At 35.9% G+C, this 22,791-nt stretch overlaps 1 protein-coding gene across 6 annotated transcripts in view; it reads right to left on the bottom strand.

Moving 5' to 3' along the window:
* The window catches only part of RFX3 (regulatory factor X3), a 293,286-nt gene that overhangs the window by 26,502 nt on the left and 243,993 nt on the right, over positions 1-22,791 (bottom strand). For all 6 annotated transcript variants that reach the window (XM_036854090.1, XM_036854085.1, XM_036854088.1 and 3 more), the window contains 5 exons: positions 20,453-20,568; positions 19,861-20,015; positions 15,724-15,821; positions 12,254-12,403; positions 5,531-5,739 (listed from right to left, as the gene is read on the bottom strand). In XM_036854090.1, the coding sequence (XP_036709985.1) occupies positions 5,531-5,739; positions 12,254-12,403; positions 15,724-15,821; positions 19,861-20,015; positions 20,453-20,568 (728 nt within the window). The remainder of the gene's footprint in view (positions 1-5,530; positions 5,740-12,253; positions 12,404-15,723; positions 15,822-19,860; positions 20,016-20,452; positions 20,569-22,791) is intronic.

Raw genomic sequence — 22,791 nt, 5'->3', positions numbered from 1 at the left:
TACTAAGTAAAAAAAATGGTTCATTCATATATGTAAATTTATACAATAGTTCAAAGAAATGAGGGAGAGTACACATATAGGCAGTAACTTGGAAAGATGTCAATGATATAATGTTAAGTGCAAGAACTAAAAAGTATAACGTGAGCCCATTTAACATAGAAACCATCTATATAATTCTTAAAAAAATTCTATCCCTAAATAAATGGGAATGTTTAATACTTTATTAGCATCGAGATAGCACACTTCATTAAAATAGTATTAGTCACCTTAAAAAGTGCAAATTTATTTCAATTTATCTGAAGATAAATGTGCAACTTTATACAAAGATAATCGTTACAGTATTTTTTATAATTGTATCACAAGACCAAAAACCACCTAAATGCTCAAGAATAAGAGACAAATGGGATGTTTAAATAATGTATGAGACATACACAAAATGGAATATTGTGAGGACATTAAAAATTATGTTTCTTAAGATATGCTTAAGGTATAATGTTAAATGAAAAATGTTAAGGGAAAAATACAGATAATAAACTCTGATAAACAATTGGATCTCAACTTTATATAACACTGAAAGAAAACATTTTACCAGTAGTTATTTCTGGGTAGTAAAATTATGGATGATTTAAGTTTATTCTTTTTATAGTATTTGTATTTCCCAGATTTTCTAAAGTGAGTATATACTAATTTCATAATCCAAAAAATGTTTATTTTAAAAAGAAGATATTCATTGTAACATAGAAGAATCCTGGGCCGGTTGAATGTCAATAAATCCTTGCAGGGATAAATATCCCAGATATAGAATGAATTATATATATATTTCAAAATTCAACTTTTAGGGCTTTATATTTCCCTTAAAATAATGTAAATGACTAAGAAGAATATTCATACTGAGTAGCTTTCTGGTATTATTAAACAAAATGCGAAGTCAATTTTTTTATTCCAAGAGAATTCACATTCATTCATTCAATAGTTATTTATTGTGTTCCTACTCTGTGCCAGGGTCTTGTTCTAGAGCAAGTCAGACAAAAATTTGGTTTCAACAGAGCTCACATTCTAGTAGGACAGACAGTTGATAAAAACAGAGTAGATATAAAATATAAAGTTAGGTAGTGATAAACCCTATGAAAAACAATAAATCAGGTTAAGAGATTGGAGAGTGATGGGTGCCGGCACTTGAAGTTAGGATGTCAGGAAAACTCTTTTTGAGGAGGTGATATCTTGAGCAGAACCAAGACTGAAGTGAAGGAGTGAGCCGTGTGAACATGTGAGCTTTCCTGGCAGAAAGGAGAGCAAATACAGAGACTGAGGCAGAACTATGTTTGTTTTATTCCAAGGACAGCCCAGAGGCTAGTGTGGCTGGAGGACGTGAGCAAAGAGAATACACAGTGGGACCTGGAGGTCACTAGCAGCTGGACCATGTAGGATCTTATAGGCCATGCTAAGGCTTTTGGATTCTGCTTGACAGCTGGGCAATCACCTTATTTCAGCATAAAGTACACACGTAATACTAAATTCTGTTGGAAAATGAAAAAAAAAAGGGTGCTGACCTTCAGTTAAAATATCTAGTTATTTTTAAAAATACTGATAAGCATGCTATGAAATTACTGTCATATGTTTAGAAAAGAATCAGTTGAATTATATTATTAATGCTATGTCTGCTTCATGCTCTCTGTGCTGGGCTTCTGCCCTACAAGCCAAGTATCAAATGACATAATTAACAGTTTAATTGGAAACCTATTGTCTGATTCAGACTTCTGTAAGATATGTTGCAAAATTGACTCCACTGAATTTCATGTTGCTAAGTTACCATGAATTCAACTCCTTTTAAAATCAGAGTTATAAATGTTAATTATTTTATAATGGATGAGAAATACCTTTGTGTATTTGTCTTTATAACTCATGGTGTGGAAATTGAAACATATCCCCAAACACATGATACTCAATCCACCTCTTTATGTATTTGGGGATACATCACACCCTTCCAAAGAAGAAAGATGAGAACATCACACCTGTGACCACCCCCTCCCCGCTACCGTGAACTCTCTTCTCAAACAGTGCTTATAGCTGATTCTGAAAGAGTATTACTTTTTGGAAGATTTATATATTGTTCAATTGTAGGCAAACTAGGTTCTCTGTGCCCCCTTTCAAGTCACTGTATCAAAGCTATAAATTTCATTCTTTAAAAATGGGATACTTGGTTGACCCTCAGGGTGACCCTAAGGAATTCTGTGTTCCGTTATCCACAGAACACACAAGCTGAGAAATGGCCCACTTAACTTCTACATTTCTGCCCAAGAAAGGTGGTGATATTTTTTCCACCTCCCAGGGAGCCAGCAGTAGCCATTCAAAGCCAGGTTAGGCAAGGAGAGACCCCCGTTTGGAGCAGAGGGTGTTTGCAGCAACATGCCAACTGCTGCTATCATGATTCTCTGCCAGTCCATTTCTTTATTTGTATGCATATAAATATATACACAGAATTTTAGAAATTATGAGATTAATCAACTTCAGAAAATGAAGGATTAATATATGTGACTGCCAAATTCTTATTACAAAGCCAAAAACATTTAAAAAAAAATACTCTGTAATTCTGCTTCTGTTTGTGAATGCAGTTTTCATTACTCAATATGTTTTTATGCCTCGGTAAAAAACAGGTCAGATTTTAGAGGCTCTTAAGTTTCTAAGCTATTGACTTCGCCTACCAGCAGGAGGTATGCATCTGTCTGAATATGCCTTTCCTTCTGTGGCACTGAAGTATACGCCTTCAACACTGCTTGAAATGAAAATAATAACCATAATAGTGTCTAACAATAACAAGCCAACTATCCCCAACTCAGGGAGGACAGAGGGCAGGCAAGTGATGATCTACTGGGTTTGTATATCTGCAGAGGACAAGAAATACAAGTAAGTAATTTTCTGTCAAGAAACCTGTAACAAATCTCTGTGGAGACAAAGGCTCCAGGAGTGTATTTCTAAAATGATATCAACTAAACATAGAAAAAAAAGTCCTCAGGAAGGAGTAAGGGTAAGTCTGATGTAATGACATAAGAAAGCAGTAAGAAGAAAATAAAAATCCTTGCTTTTTTCTGATATAGAGGATGCACTCTGCTTTTGGTCATATAGGTTTTGGAACAACAGCTAGTATAACTTCTGTTTCATCATTCATGAAGCACATATACCATCTATATGATTTTCTGAGGAAAAAAAAATGGACGAAATCAACTTGCAAGCAAATGGGAAAATATCTGAAATCTTCTTAAGAAATGTTCCCAAATTAAAGTTTTGAACCCTACTATTACTACTACTATTTCTACATCTACTTTGAGAATTATGTGATAATGTTTTCCAAATCTTCCCCATATATCAAAAGAAAACTCATATCATCAACATATTGCTCACTGACACCCAGCTCTAAACCTAGGACTGGCTTTAATGAAGCATATCAGTGGGTCACAGAGTTAGACAGCACCTTAATAAGGTGCTTTTCAAATCATGTGGACTAAAAGCACTAAATATATGAGAGACAGAACTGTGGAATTAGTCCATCCCCCAAACAAAAACAAAGCAACAACACAAAACTGGTAGACTTTCTTTCACTGCATTTAACCCTGGGCTAGACACTAGAAAACGATTTTCAGGATGTAAGGATAATTTAACTCCTAATTAAACATATACAGCGAATCTACACCTCTACTTCAGTTTAAGAAATAAGAATTGGACCAAATCAGTTGAGAAAGAAAGAAGTCACAATAAAAACCAAGCAACTACCATCATAATTAAAAGATCTCTGGTTCCATCTTTATCAAGGTGGTCAAAACAAGATGGAAATCCTGTAATTTGGGCTTACTGGATTCAGAATTTCTGCTAGTCTCTAAACTCAGCTACTTCTTTGTATACCTTCTCTCCTCACAACTGCTTTGGACTCACCACTGAGGTCCAGATGATGACCATAGGGTACCCATAGCCACAGTCAGTGGTATGTCCTGTAGTCACTACTTTGATATGCGCATGGTTGCACAGGAACTAAATTAGGGACTGCCTAAACCTCAAAGTAGACATGGCTTTCCGGCCCAAGCCAGTGAGGCCCCCATTATCTAAAGAAGCAAAGAAATGAACTCCCATCACAAGAATAAATTCTGGGGTCAAAAATATAACTTACCTAACTTAGCTTAAGAAATGGAACTCTGTCAATTCCAACCTATGTCATATATATAGTATATATGCCAACTTACACAGGTTCTGTTTTTAACCCCTGGAGTAGACCTATGGTCAGTGGTTCACCCCGACATTTGATATCATATATCAAGTAATCTTTCTCTCCTGGGGTTCTTCTATGTCTAGAAAAACATACATTTATATATATCTATATATATCCTTTTAGTCAAAAAGTGATTCATTTTGTATTACTAGATTATTCGATATTAAACTGGCTATGCATTAGAATCACCAGGAGTAAGCTTTTTGAAAAAAAATTTCTGATTACCCCTACTCCCAATCACTACTTTCTAACCACCACGATTTTGATTCAGTAGTTTTTGGGAGATACCTAGTTTTGTTTTGTTTTTCTTTCCACTAATTCTGAGGTGCAGCTAGGTTTGAAAACAATTGTAATTGATCAAATTAAGAACTTAACTAGGTGGTTCTGAGTATGCATCTGAACTGCCTGGACGATACTTTAAAAAGCACAGATTGCTGGGCCTCCCCTCCGCAGTGTCTGATTCAGGTAGATTTTGGGGAGGGGTCTGAAAATATGCATTTCTTTATTTTATTTTATTTTATATGTTTTTGTTTTTTTTTTAATTTTTTATTTATTATTTATTTATTATTTTTATTTTTGGCTGTGTTGGGTCTTCGTTTCTGTGCGAGGGCTTTCTCCAATTGCGGCAAGTGGGGGCCACTCTTCATCGTGGCACGCAGGCCTCTCACTATCGCGGCCTCTCTTGTTGCGGAGCACAGGCTCCAGACGCTCAGGCTCAGTAGTTGTGGCTCACGGGCCCAGTTGCTCCGCGGCATGTGGGATCTTCCCAGACCAGGGCTCGAACCCGTGTCCCCTGCATTGGCAGGCAGACTCTCAACCACTGTGCCACCAGGGAAGCCCCAAATATGCATTTCTAATGTGTTTCCAAGCAATAGTGATGCTACTGGTCTAGGGGACCACAGTTTGAGAATCCCTGAACTAGAGAAGAAGAAGAGTGGTGGTAAGGCCTCAAGAAAGAAGACTAAATAATACACGTTTGCCAGAAGGAGGACTGTAGTCCTTTTCTGACTGTTGCTAAACATATTATCTAGACTGGAATCTCAGATGTTCCCATCTGAGAACTTCTAGGGCTTTGAATAAGAGCCTTTCTTTTCCTAGCAGAAATTTTATTTCCATAAGCTTCCTGGTACAATTCCACGATGTTGTAATCATGAGTTGGGTTGAAGATAATCACAACAGGGAGTTTCTGCAAACTAAAGTCTTCCCTTCTTTCCTTTTTTCTGAGAAGCATGTACATACGTAATTGCAGAATAGGAAAAGTTGAGACGATACCTGTAGAAAGACCATTTTAGCAGAAACTGCCTGGCAGCTTTAGGAAAACTGGGTCTTCCTTCGTAGGGTTTCAGTGCTTGCATCATCACATTGTCAAGCCATGCAGCCCACTGCTCCAGGGTGCTCTGCTGCTGAAGAGTCATCTTGAAGTCTGTTTCTAGTCTCTGAACCATGTTGTCATCACACTGACATACCCAGGAAGCCTGCTCCTGGGACAGTACACAGAAAGCAAAGAAAAAGTTCAACTCAGCATCTTTTCATTGAGTGTCAGCACACAGACCATATGCATAAATGGCAAATTATATTGAAAGCGTAAAACAATTAAATGAATTAAGAAAATGAAGGACTACTTGTCGGTTATTAAGGAAACTAACGTCTCCTTTGTGCATGAAAAAGTGATGTGACATAAAAGTATGACTTGGTTTTTCTACATTAACTAGTCTGTGTGAAAGACTAAAATACATGATTACTTAAGAAAAATAGGAGCCTGAACCTACAGTATGCGGCGTCTTTCTTTAGTTTTTACTCCCTCTCTTTTTTCTCCCAATCAGATAAAACTTTAAAGCCAATTCATTTGAAAACATTTAGGGTAAGTCAGATGGATAAATAGATTCAATTGGCCAAAAGTGGTCCCTCAGGATTAAAACAAAAACAAACACTGAATGATACAAGGTAGAAGTATATGCTATATGAGTTTTATGGATAAGAAACTGAAGTCTCAAGGGCTATAGAGGCAAGGCTATGAATGCCAATTAATTCACAGAACCGAAAACAACAACAACAACAAAAATACTTTTGAGAAAATGTAGGAAGGCTACCTGCCAAGAAATTTGATCACTATAGTTTTCCTTCTGGTTCTGACAGGAAAGTTTCATGTTTGGTAATAGCAATGAAAACAGGAACTTTTAAAGTTAATTTTCAATGGTTGCCATAAGTTTTACAATGTTTCTAGTGCTATGTTGTATTTTAACATTAAAAAAATACTATACTCCTAAGGTCAGAATACAATTATTTGGTAATATAATATTTGAGTAAGGACGTGGATGGTAACATAGGGCCTGAATTAGCTAAACTGACTTCAAGCAATTCATTCAATCTGCGTGGGCCTCATTTTCCCCAAGCATAACATTAGAGAAATGAAACGTGACAAGAATTTTTAAACTGGGTTCACTGCGTCCAGATAATATTTTCACAATAGATTTCTGTGGAGGGGTGTCTGTGAAGGTCCTAATTCTATATCTAAAACATTGTGAATATGTATGTAGTTTTCTGAAAAGTGTCTATAGCTTTCAATCTGTCTGTTCTCAGAGGACAAATTTATTCAAATCAACCATTTCAACTAAATAAACCCCTAATCTCCACCCTCTGGTTCCAGCACCTCTCCTGACCCTACAGACTTTACCTTATTTAAGAGACATTTCAACTGGGAGGTACTTCAAATATAAAATGCCCAAACTCAATTCATTTTATTTCTTCAGGGAAACCTAAGGTTTCTTCTACATTCCCAGCTGATGATACCATCTACTATCCTTCTTTCTCTTATCTAATTAGTAATAGTCTTTCCGATTTTACCTCCTAAATATCACTTTTAAGTATTTTAAGTACACTACAATGATTATTAAAAATTGAAAATACAAATAAACAAAAAGGAACAAAATATTAAGAATATCTAAAATGCCAACATTAAGAGATAACTACAACACACTAACTTTCAAACTGTTCACATGCAGTATAGACGTATGCATGTACGCTTGTGTACATATGTTATTTTAAAAGAGGCTCATATTATACATTTTACTTGATATTTTGCTTAGTTTCACTTCACTATATATGATAAATGACTTTCCATATAGGCAAATGAGGAGTTATATTTATTGTTCAGTGATTGAATTTGCTTCAATGCATAAATATTCCATTATTTACAAAACCAATTCCATATAGTTACACATTTATGGTCATTCCAATTTTTTACTATTAGGAAAAATGCTGGAATTAGCAATCTAGTAACTACATCTTTGCTTACTTTTGTACTTATTTCTACATAATAGATTTTTCAAAATACACTGTTAAATGACTCCCAGAACTTTTATATCAATTTAGGAGTCCAGAGGAGCACCCAGGGAAGAATTTATGTCTCAAGAAAGGATAGGGGAGGTTGTTTTCGTTTTTTCATTAATGGCTAAGCATTTTTTTGTTGTGGTAAAAAACATATAACATAAAACTTATCATCTTAACCATTTTTTTTTAAAGTTTAATTTTTATTTATTTATTTATTTATGGCTGTGTTGGGTCTTCGTTTCTGTGCGAGGGCTTTCTCTAGTTGCGGCAAGTGGGGGCCGCTCTTCATCGCGATGCGCGGGCCTCTCACTATCGCGGCCTCTCTTGTTGCGGAGCACAGGCTCCAGACGCGCAGGCTCAGTAATTGTGGCTCACGGTCCTAGTTGCTCCGCGGCATGTGGGATTTTCCCAGACCAGGGCTCGAACCCGTGTCCCCTGCATTGGCAGGCAGATTCTCAACCACTGCGCCACCAGGGAAGCCCCATCTTAACCATTTTTAAGTGTATAGTATAGGAGTGTTTACTATATGCTCATTATTGTGCAATAGATCTCTTTTTCATCTTGCAAAACTGAAACTCTATACCCATTGTGGAAGATATTTCTGTGCATTGGTAAGAGGCAGGAGGAACTTACTGGTATCCTTGGAAGGATTTAATTTCATTTCTTAACATAAATTCAAACTCCCTGCTTCCTAGGAAGTTAGTTCTTGCCAAGAGATAATGATAATCTAAAACTAAACTTAGAGAAGTAAAGCCACAGGACATTATTCTGACTTTTCAAACTACTTTATTATATATATTTCATTTTACTACTCTTCAGACTGAAAATATACTAACAATAGAGTACACTGTAAATACTCCTGTGAAGTATATTCCTGTGAAGGAATTTGGATATTTCAATTCTATAGAGGAAAAAGGTAAGGATGAAAATTAAAGATATTATTAAGTTAGAAATAAATTATCTCCAAGATGATAAGGAGTCAGTAGCTTCAAAATTAGAATGTCTTTTAAATACAGAAACACAAGTATATGCAAAAGTTAGGTTATCAGGTCAACCAACCCAAGTATATTTAGCCCATACTGTATTTGGAAAACTATTCATTTACACAAAACAATTAGAAAGCAATACTACTGTAACGCTATCAGTTAATTAAAACAGGAAACCAATTATATGGCAATAGGAAAATTATCCTGAATGCATGAGGAAAAGATTTAATTAGAGAAGAATGAAGTGATGAAAGAGATTTATGGATATCCTGAAAGAAACATAAGCTCTTAGAGCATTAAAAATATTGACACTTACATGTGATTTCATTGTTTTAAATTAAAGTTCCCTTATTACAAGAGCATCACCCTATATGTGTCAGTCTTAACTGAGGTTAATCTCATAGGGGCAGGGACTTCCAAATGAACAGGAGAGGGTGATGAAGGTGGAATGGGAGGCAGAAGACAGAAAACCAGGCAAAATGTGGAACAGAAAAGGAAAGAAAGGAGTTAAAGATAAAATATGCTAACCTGAGAAAGAGATTACATGTGAAAATGAACAGAGTTGTGAGAGGTAAAATGTAGGGGGAAATGGAGGGCACACCACTGTGCTCATGGTCCTCTAATGAAAGGAAGGGGGTCTTGGAGGACAGATACTTAAGCACACAGGTTTCAGCACTAATAACTGTCACGTGGACCCAGAAAAACTTGGTAGCTGAGAATAAAGGAAGGGAAAAGGTACCCTCAAAGTCGGTGAGTGGGGGATGAGTAGTAGTATAGATGTATAACTGACCATTTATATGCAATAATGTTGCCAAGGCTGGCGTTTATAACCAGGAAGAACTCATTTCTATACATACTTCATAGGGTTCAGACACACAACTATACGAATGAAAATAATGTTAACAGAAAATTTTAAATCTTTCTCAGATATTATTAGGAATCATTCTTAAGTATATTTTCTGTTATTAAACTTAAATTACTTTTTGAAACTAGAAGTTGCCTTACCATTTCAACTTTTCTTAAAGTACTTTTAAACATATCTTTTCTGAATGAAGATTTGAAAAAAACATAACAGTATACATTTTAAGGCAATAATGTATGAACTCCTAATATTCCCATTAAAATCAGTTAATGTAAATTCCACTGAAATATGTAAAGTTAATGGATTTGTAAACGTGAGACAGTTTGTTCTTGTGGAGGTTACGTATTTGCATGTGTGTGCGTATGAGTGCTTGTATATATAAAAATATTTATGTAGATCTAAGAAAAACTATACACATTAGAAGTTTAAACCCAATTCATGAAAGTCAGAATGAACTTAACTAATTAATGACACCCTAAAATAAATCAAACCCAAATGTTACTTTTTGATATATTTTAAACGATAAAACTAGTCCAGAATTGTAGATTAAACTTTGTAGGAAATGGAGTAATAATTAGTTTATCTGTAAGCAACAATATTGTTTTTTAAAACAGTTTTATTGAGATGTAATTCACAGAGCGAACAATTCATTCATTTAAAGTATATAATTCAATGGCTTCTTTCAGTATATTCACAGAGTAGTGCCTCTATCATCACAATCAATTTTAGAATGTATTCATTTCTCCAAGAAGAAACCCCATACTACTCCTTATCTGTCACCTCCCAATCCCCCCAGTCTACAGGACCTAGGCAACTACTAATTTACTTTTTGTCTCTATAGATGTACTTATTCTGCACATTTCATATAAATGGAATCATGCAATGTACAGTCCTTTGTATCTGGTTTCTTTCACTTAGTATAATGTTCATCTCTGTTGTAGCATGTATCAGAACTTCATCTCTTTTTATTGCCCGATAATATTCCATTGTGTGGAATATCACATTTTGTTCACATAGTCATCAGTTAATGGACATTTGGGTTGTTTCCACTTTTATGTGGCTAATATGAATAATGCTGCTGGAACACGCATGAACAAGTTTTTAGGTCGACATGTTTTCATTTTTCTTGGTATGTATCTAGCAGTGAAACTGCCATATCATATGGTAACTCTATGTTTAACATTTTGAGGAACTGTCATACTGTTTCCAAAGTGGCTGCAGCATTTTGCATTCCCATCACTAGTGTATAAGGGTTCCAATTTCTGCACATCCTCACCAACACTTGTTATTATTTGTCTTTTTGATAATACCCATTTTATTTTATTTTTTGATAATACCCATTTTAGTGTGTGTGAAGTCGTATCTCGGGGTTTTTTTTAGATTTAATTAATTAATTAATTAATTAGTTAATTTACTGGCTGCCTTGGGTCTTCGTTGCTGTGCATGGGCTTTCTCTAGTTGCAGTGAGTGGGGGCTACTCTTCGTTGTGGTGCACGGGCTTCTCATTGCGATGGCTTCTCTTGTTGAGGAGCAGAGGCTCTAGGTGCACAGACTTCAGTAGTTGTGGCACACAGGCTTCAGTAGTTGTGGCTCGCGGGCTCTATAGCACAGGCTCAGTAGTTGTGGCACACGGGCTTAGCTGCTGTGAGGCATGTGGGATCTTCCCGGACCAGGGCTTGAACCTGTGCCCCCTGTATTGGCAGGCGGATTCTTAACCACTGCGCCACCAGGGAAGCCCCTCAGTGTGGTTTTAATCTGTATTTCCCTGGTGGCTAATGAATGAGTTTTCCAGTACTTTATTGGACATCTGTATATCTTCTTTGGAGAAATGTCTATTTAGATCTATGCCCATTTTTTAAACGAGGTTGTCTTTTCATTGTTGGGTTATAATAGCTCTTTTTATACAGTCTAGATATAAATTTTTATCAGATATATGATTTGCAAACATTTTTTCAATACTATAAGCTGTCGTTTCATTTTCTTGATGGTCTCTTTTGAAGCACAGAAGTTTAAAATTTTGATTATGTTCAATATTTACGTATCTTTTATTGCTTTTGCTTTGAGTGAGCCATGGACTGTTTTTTTTCATTGGTAACAATTAGCTTCATTATTTTAGTATGTGAAATAAAATATTTGTTGGGATTCCATAATAATATTCCTAGAGTAGCTATTTTTTATGTGTACTTTGACGTACAAGTGAGTAGTTTTATCATTAGGTTAAAAAATTATTCTTTCATTTGGATGATCAAAAGAGTCAGATACGTTGCACCTAATTCTTTTAAAATAACAAATATTTACCAGGTACCTATAGTAAACTCTGAAATAGAGTTGTTCTTGCTTCTTTCAAGGTGGGGCACTTTTAAAAACAAATTTCTCGTGTGCGTGTCATGGTGCTATGGGCTTTACGTATTACTAAATATATAAACAATAATCTAAGATATGTGTTATAAAATGGAGAAAGTAAAGCCCAGAAGAGTTAAGTAACTTGCCCAAGACCCCACAGCTAGTAGATGAAAGAGTTTCATCTCCTGCCTACCAAACTTCAATGACTGTGGTTATCATTACTCTATTAATCATTCAGCAAACCCTGGTGACATATGTTGCTGTCTAGCACTATAAATATTAGCAGACTTTAACTGCAAAACAGAGGAGGAGTAAAGCCATAGCTGAGTAAAACTCTCCTCTTTCAGGATATTGTGAACCTAGATGTGCCTGTGAATTGATGTAACTTTGAAAAGAAATATGATGATCCTAATTAAGAAGAAAAAAATTGGATACCTTTCATTAAAAGACACGTTTTGAAAGAAAACAGAGTACCTGGACATTGGCAAAGTCGACACGGTTGAGGTCATTGAGCATCTGGTTGATCTGAGAAGTGTTCTGAAGCACTGCACGAGCTGCCTGGGCCAGGTGATTGAGCGACGTGTATCTTCGCAGAGTCTGGGCAAAGGCACTTACAGCTGCAACCTGTAAAGAAATCCAATTAAATTGGGATTTCTTTTTTCCCCTCCAGTAAAAGAAACCACCGCAATCTTCAAATCTTTATTCCCTTGCCAAATTTTAAATGCTTCCCTCTGATACTTATTTCAAATTCATTTGGTGAGAGAGCTTACTTGTAAATTATAGCATTTAAACCTCTAAACCAAGTATTACTTTCCTTTTGAGTAGGCTGAGGTCAAGGCTAAAACAAACTCCCACATTCTTCGACATCTGAGTGCACCATTAATTAAACCAGTCTTGCAAGTAGCTACTAATCCATAGCAAGAAATGATTTAGTCGAGACAAGTAGGAAAAATGTTGATTTTCATTTCTTATTCTCTGTACGACAGTCAACTACAAATTAAGCAAATAAAAATTTTTTCCTTTTACTTGGAAAACCACACTATCCAGTCCCACTTTTTAAACTAGATTAAAAAACATACTTTTCAGAGCACTGTCATTAAGATGCACTCTTTTTACCTTTATTTTATAGAGGTGAAATAGGAGTGGGTAATTCTGAGGTGAAATAAGAGCACTCACAGACTTTATTAGCAAATACATAGCTAATAAACTTATCGGATACAAGCAACAAGAAGAACTCTTCAGAATTTGAATTTCTGTAAAAGGGCTATCCAGAAAAATCTCCATTTGTCCTTCAAAATATACTTTCCAGCCTTCTCCGTTCTGCTCTGTGCCCAGGAAGACTAAACTGAATAGATTGCATTAACTGCCTCTCTTGCCCTTTGGCTTCCAGTTGGGTTTGGCCAGTGAAAGTCACTGGTAGGAGACTGAAGGATGGAAGAAAGTAGTCAAAGTATTCGTTCCCTCACAACCTCTGCTCTCTCCTTCCTAAGGCCACAGTTCTGGAGGAAGGAGAAGATCTGATGCCATAATCACTTCTTTCCCCTTCAGACCTAGGGATGGGCAGGCTTCCCACTATTGCTAGTCCTGGGGTGCTTTACCATTCCTCCCTGGTTTTCTTAACTCGTTTCACACGTTTAGAAACAGACCCTTCTTAAACTCTATTCAATTATTCTCCCCTTAGGATATACCATTTTTTTCCTGCTGAAACCCTGAACAAACTGGGTTATATTGAAAGATAGCAAAGATAACGACAAAGAAAAAGTCTAGGTAAATATCTAAATCTCATGATCTCGTGAAAATTTGTTACTCGCATAGCAGATCTAATGAGGACTTTAACATATTTACAGGAATGACATTAAATCACTATGGGTATATAACAAGCAACTGATTGAACAGTCAGTTGGCTGAGCGGTAGAAGGTGTTCCACAGGCCAAAGGATGCTCTGTCTTGATAGTGAGATGTTTCAGGACCATGTGGAACTTGGGGGACGTTCACATACCCCCAAAGAGAGTATTTCACATTTTCTCATCTCTGTGGTTTATACTAATCAAGGACATATCACGTTCCAGGCACTGTGTTAAATGCCTAACATACCTTACCTTGCTCAATTCTCATAAACATTCTATTAGACACATGTTGTGACTTAGGGAGGTTAACTATCTTGCTCAAGGTTACACAGAAACTACAGTACAGTGGTGGGATATGAATCCAGGCATTTTGATAATAACTTTCAGTCACAACCTCATTATGCTGTTTCCACTGTCACGCTAGATCATCTTTGTTGATTAAATGCTCAGCTGAAAAAAGGCTGCATGTCCGTGAGAGAGGAATAGCAGAAGGCACCTTCCACCAAGGAAAATCACCCAAATCAACTCTGGAGATCAATGAGATGGCCCATATTGCAGATGGATTTCTACCACATCCATTTTGGTGACACTGGGGCAGGAGGTGCTTTTAGCTGTTTGAAAGTATTGTTATAACTATGACTGACTTTGCAAGTTGGAAAGCATTCCTCTGACCATCATAATCAAATAGCACCTCCTTTATTTGCCTACCTGAACGTGGCACTCTAGAATAGCACTACCATGGAGAGCTTTCTGCAATGATGGAAATGCTCTACATATGTGTTACCCAGTATGGTAGCCACTAGCCACATGGGTTAAGGTGCACTTGAAATGTACCTAGTGTGACTGAGGAAGTAAATCTTAATGCAATTTAATTAAATTTACAATTTAAATAGCCACATGTGGTTAGCCCTACTGTATTGACAGCACAGCTCTAAAGCAACAATCTACGGTGGGCATATCCACGAAATGTGTCCTTCTATATGTTTTAGAGATAGAATGTGTTATTGCAAACCTTAAGCTGAAGCAGACTTGTGCTATCACAGACTTGTCAGCTACAAGAGCTTCAATCACACTCTCAAACTGAAAGCCAAGGCATATTGCTGGCGTCTGACAGTAGATACAGACCCTGACAAAAGGCCACAAATGTGATTTTTGTTATCAAAGTTTAGACAGAATCAGTCCCATCTGTCATGTATGTTCACAGATTAACCTAAAGTAACATGGTTAGTAGGGGACAAAGTGGAGAGTAGAATTCATATCTCTAGCTAAATAATCCACATTCCTGAAATACACTCATCAACTATGAGATAACTGTTCTCTTTAAGAAATGATTACTTGGGCTTCCCTGGTGGCACAGTGGTTAAGAATCCGCCTGCCAGTGCAGGGGACACGGGTTCGAGCCCTGGTGCGGGAAGATACCACATGCCGCGGAGCAACTAAGGCCATGCACCACAACTACTGAGCCTGTGCTCTAGAGCCCGCCAACCACAACTACTGAGCCTGCATGCCACAACTACTGAAGCCCGTGAGCCTAGAGCCCGTGCTCCGCAACAAGAGAAGCCACGGCAATGAGAAGCCCGCGCGCTGCAACGAAGACCCAACGCAGCCAAAAATAAATATAAAAAAAAATTTATTAAAAAAAAATTACTTGATTCACAAAAGCATTCTCCAGTGTTAAAAAAACAAAACATCCTGAAAAGCAAATGGTTATTAATTTACATTTCGGAACACAATGAGTATATTAGGGGACCTAAAAATCTAAAACTCAAATGGAAACCATTTGAACATTCTAGGCTGTTCTTTTCAATATTTGAAATTAAGCAATCTTAAATATACATTTTAGAAAAGGGCTGATAAATACACCACACCTAAAATGTTTCTCTAGTCTCTCTGAAAGGAGTATTATCAAACAACATATCTTGTGCAAGTTCTTTACCACATGGTTATAAAATACAAATACAAAAATCAATTTAAAAAGATTTAATTTATTATAATATTAATATTCTACATAACATCATTTGATAGGACAGATTTAAAATTCATAGTTCAGAACGATTTCCTAAACACAAAAGAAAAAGCAAGGACATAAAAGTGTACCTTGGTTTGTATCATTCTCTGTGGAATATTGTTCATGGCATTGGAAAGCCAACCTTCAAGGCTTTTTGCAAAATTTCGAATGGCTTGGGTCAAGGCACCTAAGTGTTAAAGAATACAAGCAGAACGAAAAAGATACCAAAGAACATTAATCTTTATGCTAGAATAAGGGAAAACATGCAAGCACAACATGTGAAATAGCACAGACCTTATATTATCCTCATTGACAAGACTTTATTTAACATTATTCCTAACTTTGAAAGAATCCAAATATTATATCATGGGCTTGTCTTTTAAAGCTATTTTGTTCCCAGATACTTATGATACTTTGTTGGGAAATGAAAACATTCAAACATTTTTGCTTATAGCAACATATACCAGTTGTGAATATACTTATGGAATTTTTTATCTTAGACAAAACACTCTTTTCAAAAACAGCTTTGTGCTCAAAGGCTAAGTATTTTCTTTAGAAATTCTTTATCTTGACTTTTTTCAAGCTCTTAACCTATTTTCATTTCTTTAGTTAAAAAGAAAATAATGCAAAGCTTTCTCTTTTTCTCTATGCATCTCTTTACATTAGAACATGTCAATTAGAGTAGTTATCTCACTCGTGTTGAAAAGTAAGGTAAAATTAAAATTGCCTGCCTTGATAATTCTGGATAACTATTCTCCATTTCACTGGCAGGTAGCGATAAAAGAACACTGTGATAATAAAATTGCTGTCACAGAGACCAATATTCTTAAGATATTCCTAAAACAGTCCATTCCATATTCTTTACATCTCTGTTAAAACCTGAATAGGGATAGGTCCCATGAGATTAGTTTTTATGGTGGTCATAAAATGATTAGAAGCATTTTCCGTTAACAGGGGTGATTATGACTATTTTATAAGAACAGATTTGCTTACTGAGATGGCTGTATAATAGGAAACAGAATTCTTCTCTTGTTCAACAAGTAATTCAGTCAGTAGCATTTTATTTCACCTGTGCCCAAGGCTCCACAGTGTAGGGAGCAGTTTTAGACATTTAATAAGTTAGTGTTTGAAGCACCCACAACAGAAAATAAATCCCTGTGGGTTCCCTATAATGTGGGTAAGTCTTACAATTGGTAGTCCACAATAAGAGACAGAGAAGTTACATTTTTGTCCAAGGCTCCCAAGAATATTAACGATGGGATTAAATTCCTTGGTTTTTCTTTCTGTGCTCAAATGAGTCTGACATGCTTCTTTATTACTTTTGTTAAAGCAGGGTTAGAAATAATTAACTTACTCATCTTTATTACTTTGTTAAAGCAGGGTTAGAAATAATTAACTTACTCAAATTAATTGCAAAAGATATAAATTTTACTATTCCAATAATAAAAACAACCAATTTTTAAAAATTATTTCTTTAAGTGGTCAAATGACAGAAGAGAGACTGAGATGGCTACATTTTGATTAGGAAAAACACTCAAGAAGTGCAGACTTTTAACCATGAGAATCATCTATTGGAAACACTGAGTTGGAAATTTCTTGAGAACTAATTTTTTGAAATTTCCAAAGCTTCTCACTTCAGCCAAAAAGAAAAAAGAAAGAAAAATATTTTTCTGTTGTATTATGTACTGGAACCATGGAGGGCAGGCATGAATGGAAATGAAAAAGAGTGGAAAAAAAAAATTAAAGACCCTCTTTGAAACTCAGTAAAATTTTGTACAAGATTCAATTTGGCTATCTGTATTACGTAGTTTTCTATAATTAATATATAATAATTACTTAATCTGAAAAAAACAAGAACTGGGAAAAGTTACTTTAAAAAAATTTAATATGGGTCTTGTTTTATTTAGACACATTTAATGCTAGGGAGATTGTAAAATAAAAAAATATGTTTTGTATCTCAAATGATTGTAAGTTTTTCCTTTTTTGTACTAAATGACATTTTGGGTCACCTTTCATTATAATCATAAATTGTACATTTGAGTGTTACCAGTTGAGTTCTTACACAATTTTTTACACTTCACTTTTTTTTCCCCATTTTCAGATAAATGTATTTTAGAGTATAGTAGCTTCAAGCTGACTTTAAATTAGTGTGATATGCAGACTTTTTTGGCTAAAAAAAGGAATCCCATCTGGACAGTAAATGGTAGAGTGAAGTACTAGTAGCCAGGAAAATTAAATTTTCAAAAATAAAATTAAGTTCGTTCTCTCTATAGGGATTCATGTCAGATCAAATTGTGCAGATTGACAACTTTTTCTCATGAATGGATGGTTAGAAATTTAAAACTACTTTAAAGCTAACTTGTCTCAACCTGCCTATGATTAATATTAAAATGCATACAATCAGAAGATAGTGATCTACACTGTATTTTAAGCTTTATTTTTGTTAAGTCTTATTATAGAACAGGAATTAAAATTCCAAATTTACTTGGTAGGGTGGCACCTTAATGCATCTTGTAATTTCAGAGAAACTGTAAAACTATACTCATGAGATAGTTCCTGAATTTGAGTTGTCTGAATGCAGAGACAAACTACTTGACAAAATAAAGTGGTTTTCAAATCAAAATTTGCCAAAAACAAAGGTCATGTGTATTGTGTGCTTAAAAATTCTGGGGTTTAAAGCCAACTACACTTGATACATGATTTAACTTAGGGAACTGCTGAGTTTACAAGTTAAAGTCTTGTGATGCTATAACATAGAAGCAAGAGATTTTAGAATTGTTTAATGAATACTGATGTTGTTGACTGGCCTCAAAAAAGAAAGCGTTCACTGACACCTTTCCTTGTATCTCATGAGAGAAATTTATGTTGGTGGCAAGATGTCATAGGCTAATGAGCTACCCTATGCAACTTCTCTTAAACATCTCTAGAGATTATCACTCAGAGCACAGGAAGCAAGACAAAAACAGGAAAATCAGATTCTGGAACATAAATCAGTAGAGAATTTACACGTTGAAATTTTCCATGACAACATCACTTTTAGTCAATCTTTAGTCAGGAAACTTGGTGCAGATAGGGTAGAAAATATTAGTAATTTATAAAAATGTGAGACCATGGCAGCTGGATTTTTTAAAAACTAATTTCTATACAAATTTATGTATGTTTATGTGTGTGTTCATTGATATTATATGTAAATGTATGTCTAAGCATATATTTTAAGGTGGTAGGGAACATATGAAATAACTCATATCTTCCACTGTTATCATATTTTAAAAAAGAAAGTATAAACATACAAATGTTAGTATCTTCACCATTTCTTGCTAAATCCCTATTTAAATATTTTCTGGAACAATTTAACACAAATTAACTGTGAAGAGTGTACTTCGAGTACAAGGCTGCTAATTTTACAAGCTAAAAGATTGCTTTTACCTTATTAATGTCACTGTAGAGTAGCAATTCTGTTCCATATCTTTAAAAGTCAAGGTTACTAGTAGGTGCTCATAAAGATGTACACCTAAAATCATTTCAACTGCCTCTAACACAAGTATCCATGATGGCTTTTATATTGACACTTGCAAAAAATAGCTTTGTTTGCAACAGGGTAGTTTAAAAAACACTATCACTTAAAAAAGTAATCTAATTTATCTATGTAATTCCTATTTGCTTCATGGCAGGAATACAGTGCTAGTGCAGTTACATTGATTTTTCTCTCAAAATGCCAGTTAAGCATTACTGTTAATGGAAACTGCATTTGTAGTTCTTAACATGATGTCGGTGACAAAGTAAATGCTTTTATAAAGAAATTCAACTTCAGTAGAAACCAAGATAAATTCATTTCAAATCAAAAGCAAACATGAAAGAGGCTGGTCTAGCAATTACAGATTTCAAAAATTCTGGGCTTTATGAAGGAAACCTTTTCCTTGGGTAGAATGATTTTCACATGGTTGACTGGCCTGGGAGTGTTCTTGCAATTAGTCATTGGGGCTGTCACATCTATAGGTTGTCTTTTTTGTCAAAAAGAAAATGAAAGATTGAAAAACAGAGAATTTTTCCCTTTTTACTACAGTTTTGCTCTAGGCTGCTTTCATGCAATACTCTGTGTTGCATGTTTTCTATTTGGCAAATTTAATGAGATTAGAATCACTCTAGTTTGCAACGTCACTACCCAAAACTTCCTGGGTGGAATGTATGAGAACAAAAGCATCCGTACTTGTCTGCATTTAACTTACTAGGAATAGGTCTAAGGACGTCGGGGATGAGAATCTCCACCAAAGCCTGGTACATCCCATGGTCACAGTTACACATCCATTTCAGGATAGACTCATGTTTGCACAGAGTTATCAGCTTTGCTTTCGGAAGTCGACTTTCTATTTCACTCAGATTGCTGGTGTGAATAAATGTAGCAAATGAATAGATGGCAAATGAGGATAAAAAAGAAAATGGACTTTAAAAATAGTTTTAGTTTATCAAATATTACTGAGGTTAGAACTATACCACCATTGCCCTGGTGCCACACGGCTGGATATATATAACACTCCCCCAGAGCTGCCTATGCACGTTAATACTTTCTGACGGTATGAAAGGCAGATATGATACTAATTCCATGAGGATGAAATAGTTCTACTGCAGTCCCCCAAATCAATATAAATGGGAGCTATAATACACACGCTGAAACCTCAAAAGAGTAGTTTGTGGTTTATTTCAATCTATTCAATTAATGTTATCAGGTAAGGTTCACAACTGGTATACATATCTCTAATTTGTTAGCTGTGACATCTACTCAGCCATGAAAATGAATTGGAAAAGCATATTGATTCTGACCTTGATTCAGTAATGGTAGTGCCGTCAGTTGGAGTAGAGGGAGAATAGCGCCAGAATGTTTGCCACAATTTTTCTATCAGGCTAAATTGAAGATTCACAACAACGTCCAATATTGCCTAAAAAACAAAATGGTTATTGATGTTACCTTACAAAATTTCTTATGGGGATGTGTGAGGAGTACATACTGTAACAAGACTTAAATGTAAAGATACTTTTGGGTTCATAAATTAATATGGTGAAACTGGACTAAATTTTGCCAATGGAAATGGGAAAACAAAAGAGATTAGCTAGGAAAAAAAGGGGGGAAATAACTCTTAAATGATTAAGCAGGGTAACTTGTATTCCTCCCAGAATGACCTCACATCCCACCCTTACTTTTTCCTCTCTTTTCTCTCCATTTTCACGCTTGCTTCCCTAACTTTTCTTTCATTCCTTAACCCACTACTTCCCTGGTTCCCTTACTATTCTCAGATCCACAGGGACATAGAACATACATTCAATTCACATCAGTCTTTACTGGACTAGCTGTGTCCACTAGCCATAAAAAAAAAAAAGCAGAAGAGAAGGGTATGGAGGTGCTTGTGTATGGCAGACGGAGTTAGGGCTAAATCAGCTCTGGTTAGGGCTGCTGACCATGGGTTCTGGAGTGTTCCTAGCCAAGCAGAGGCTGGGGGCAGAAACTACAGAGTCAGGCTGACCTCCAGAGGGTAGTGCCTGTCTTGGCAGAAGAAAAGCACAGCACACACCTCTCTGTGGTCACAGAATGGCTTACATTCAATCTTCTCTCTGCATACACCCTTTGGAGAGAAGCTGTAAGACTAGCCCCTTTTCTAACCTTGGGGGTGGGGGCCCTCACCTCCTCCTTCTTAATTTTATGTCTTAGATCTCCAGCTGCATCAAGGACATTTTTTTTTTTTGATGATGCTAAAATTTGCCACTTTCATTAACTTTTGATGATCATATTTAATTTCACCCTGCCATTGCAATTAGTCTGCAAATTCGCCTTCAGATAAAAAGCAGTCATGGGCTTCCCTGCTGGCGCAGTGGTTGAGAATCTGCCTGTCAATGCAGGGGACACAGGTTCGAGCCCTGGTCTGGGAAGATCCCACATGCCGCAGAGCAACTAGGCCCGTGAGCCACAACTACTGAGCCTGCGCGTCTGGAGCCTGTGCTCCGCAACAAGAGAGGACGCGATAGTGAGAGGCCCGCGCACCGCGATGAAGAGTGGCCACCACTCGCCGCAACTAGAGAAAGCCCTTGCACAGAAACGAAGACCCAACACAGCCATAAATAAATAAATAAATAAATATTAGGGAAAAAAAAATCCACACTGCTAAATTAAAAAAAAAAAAAAAGCAGTCATAAAACCAAAACTTGTTTGTACAAAGATCACGTGATTCTGTGATTATTTTCAGTACAAAAGACAAGTCCTCAGTATAACGTGTTTGATGTCATCAGCATTGAGAACAAAAACACGTAAAACAGCCCCTTCAAAATCTGCAAAATTCATAGAATTTAAGAGACAACAAGGGGCAATCGAGAGAATTAGTCTGAACATTTAAGGCAGAAAGAGGAAACTGCAACTTTGTAATTCTGGAGTCTGTGCTACCCGTGTAGATCTGGCCCTGTGCATGATACAGAGAATAATTGATGTTCTATACAAAAACACTCTGAGACCAATTCAAGTATTAAGCAAAATCTGTTTGGGGGATGTTCTGGGAGCTAGTAGGAAATGTTGCAAGTAGTTGGAAAATGAAAATGGAGGGAAGGGGACTAATTAATTAACATGCTCCCCACCCTTTAATATCAGCAACAATAAAAACACAAAAGCAAGCCCTGGAAGGAAAGGCATCCAGATGTCCTTGCTCCCAGGCAAAACCCAAAACCTTCTCAGGAGGCAAATTATTATAGCTGCTTTCCCAAATGTAGTTTAGGCACATTCCGAGAGATGTCTATTAATGAAGCAATTAGTAATATCTGATACAATACCTTACATATTTCTAGCTATGAGATTGCTGTAAGAACACTATGCATATATTAAAAGAAAAAAATGACTGTCAGAGCATCTTGTGTAGAAAATTATATTTGTTCCTTACATAACTAGTGATACTTCCAAAATATCTTTGATAAGCCAACTGTGCGAATTCCAAATAACAGCCAAAATGGGTATATTAATCTTTCTTAAAAACATAGATTATAGGAAATATGAAATAAAATAAGGCAAGTAACAAATTCAGTGCACCTTAAATTAAGTATCTCTTCAAATGAAATAATCTCAAATAATTCTTCTGAAAAGGACATTCATATCAGCCACATTTAGTCAGTTTTACAAATGAATA

The sequence above is a fragment of the Balaenoptera musculus genome, chromosome 6 (assembly GCF_009873245.2).
Source record: "Balaenoptera musculus isolate JJ_BM4_2016_0621 chromosome 6, mBalMus1.pri.v3, whole genome shotgun sequence".
Taxonomy (NCBI): Eukaryota; Metazoa; Chordata; class Mammalia; order Artiodactyla; family Balaenopteridae; genus Balaenoptera; species Balaenoptera musculus.
The sequence above is the reverse complement of the archived record's forward strand: the minus strand, read 5'-3'. Positions and strand labels throughout refer to the sequence as shown.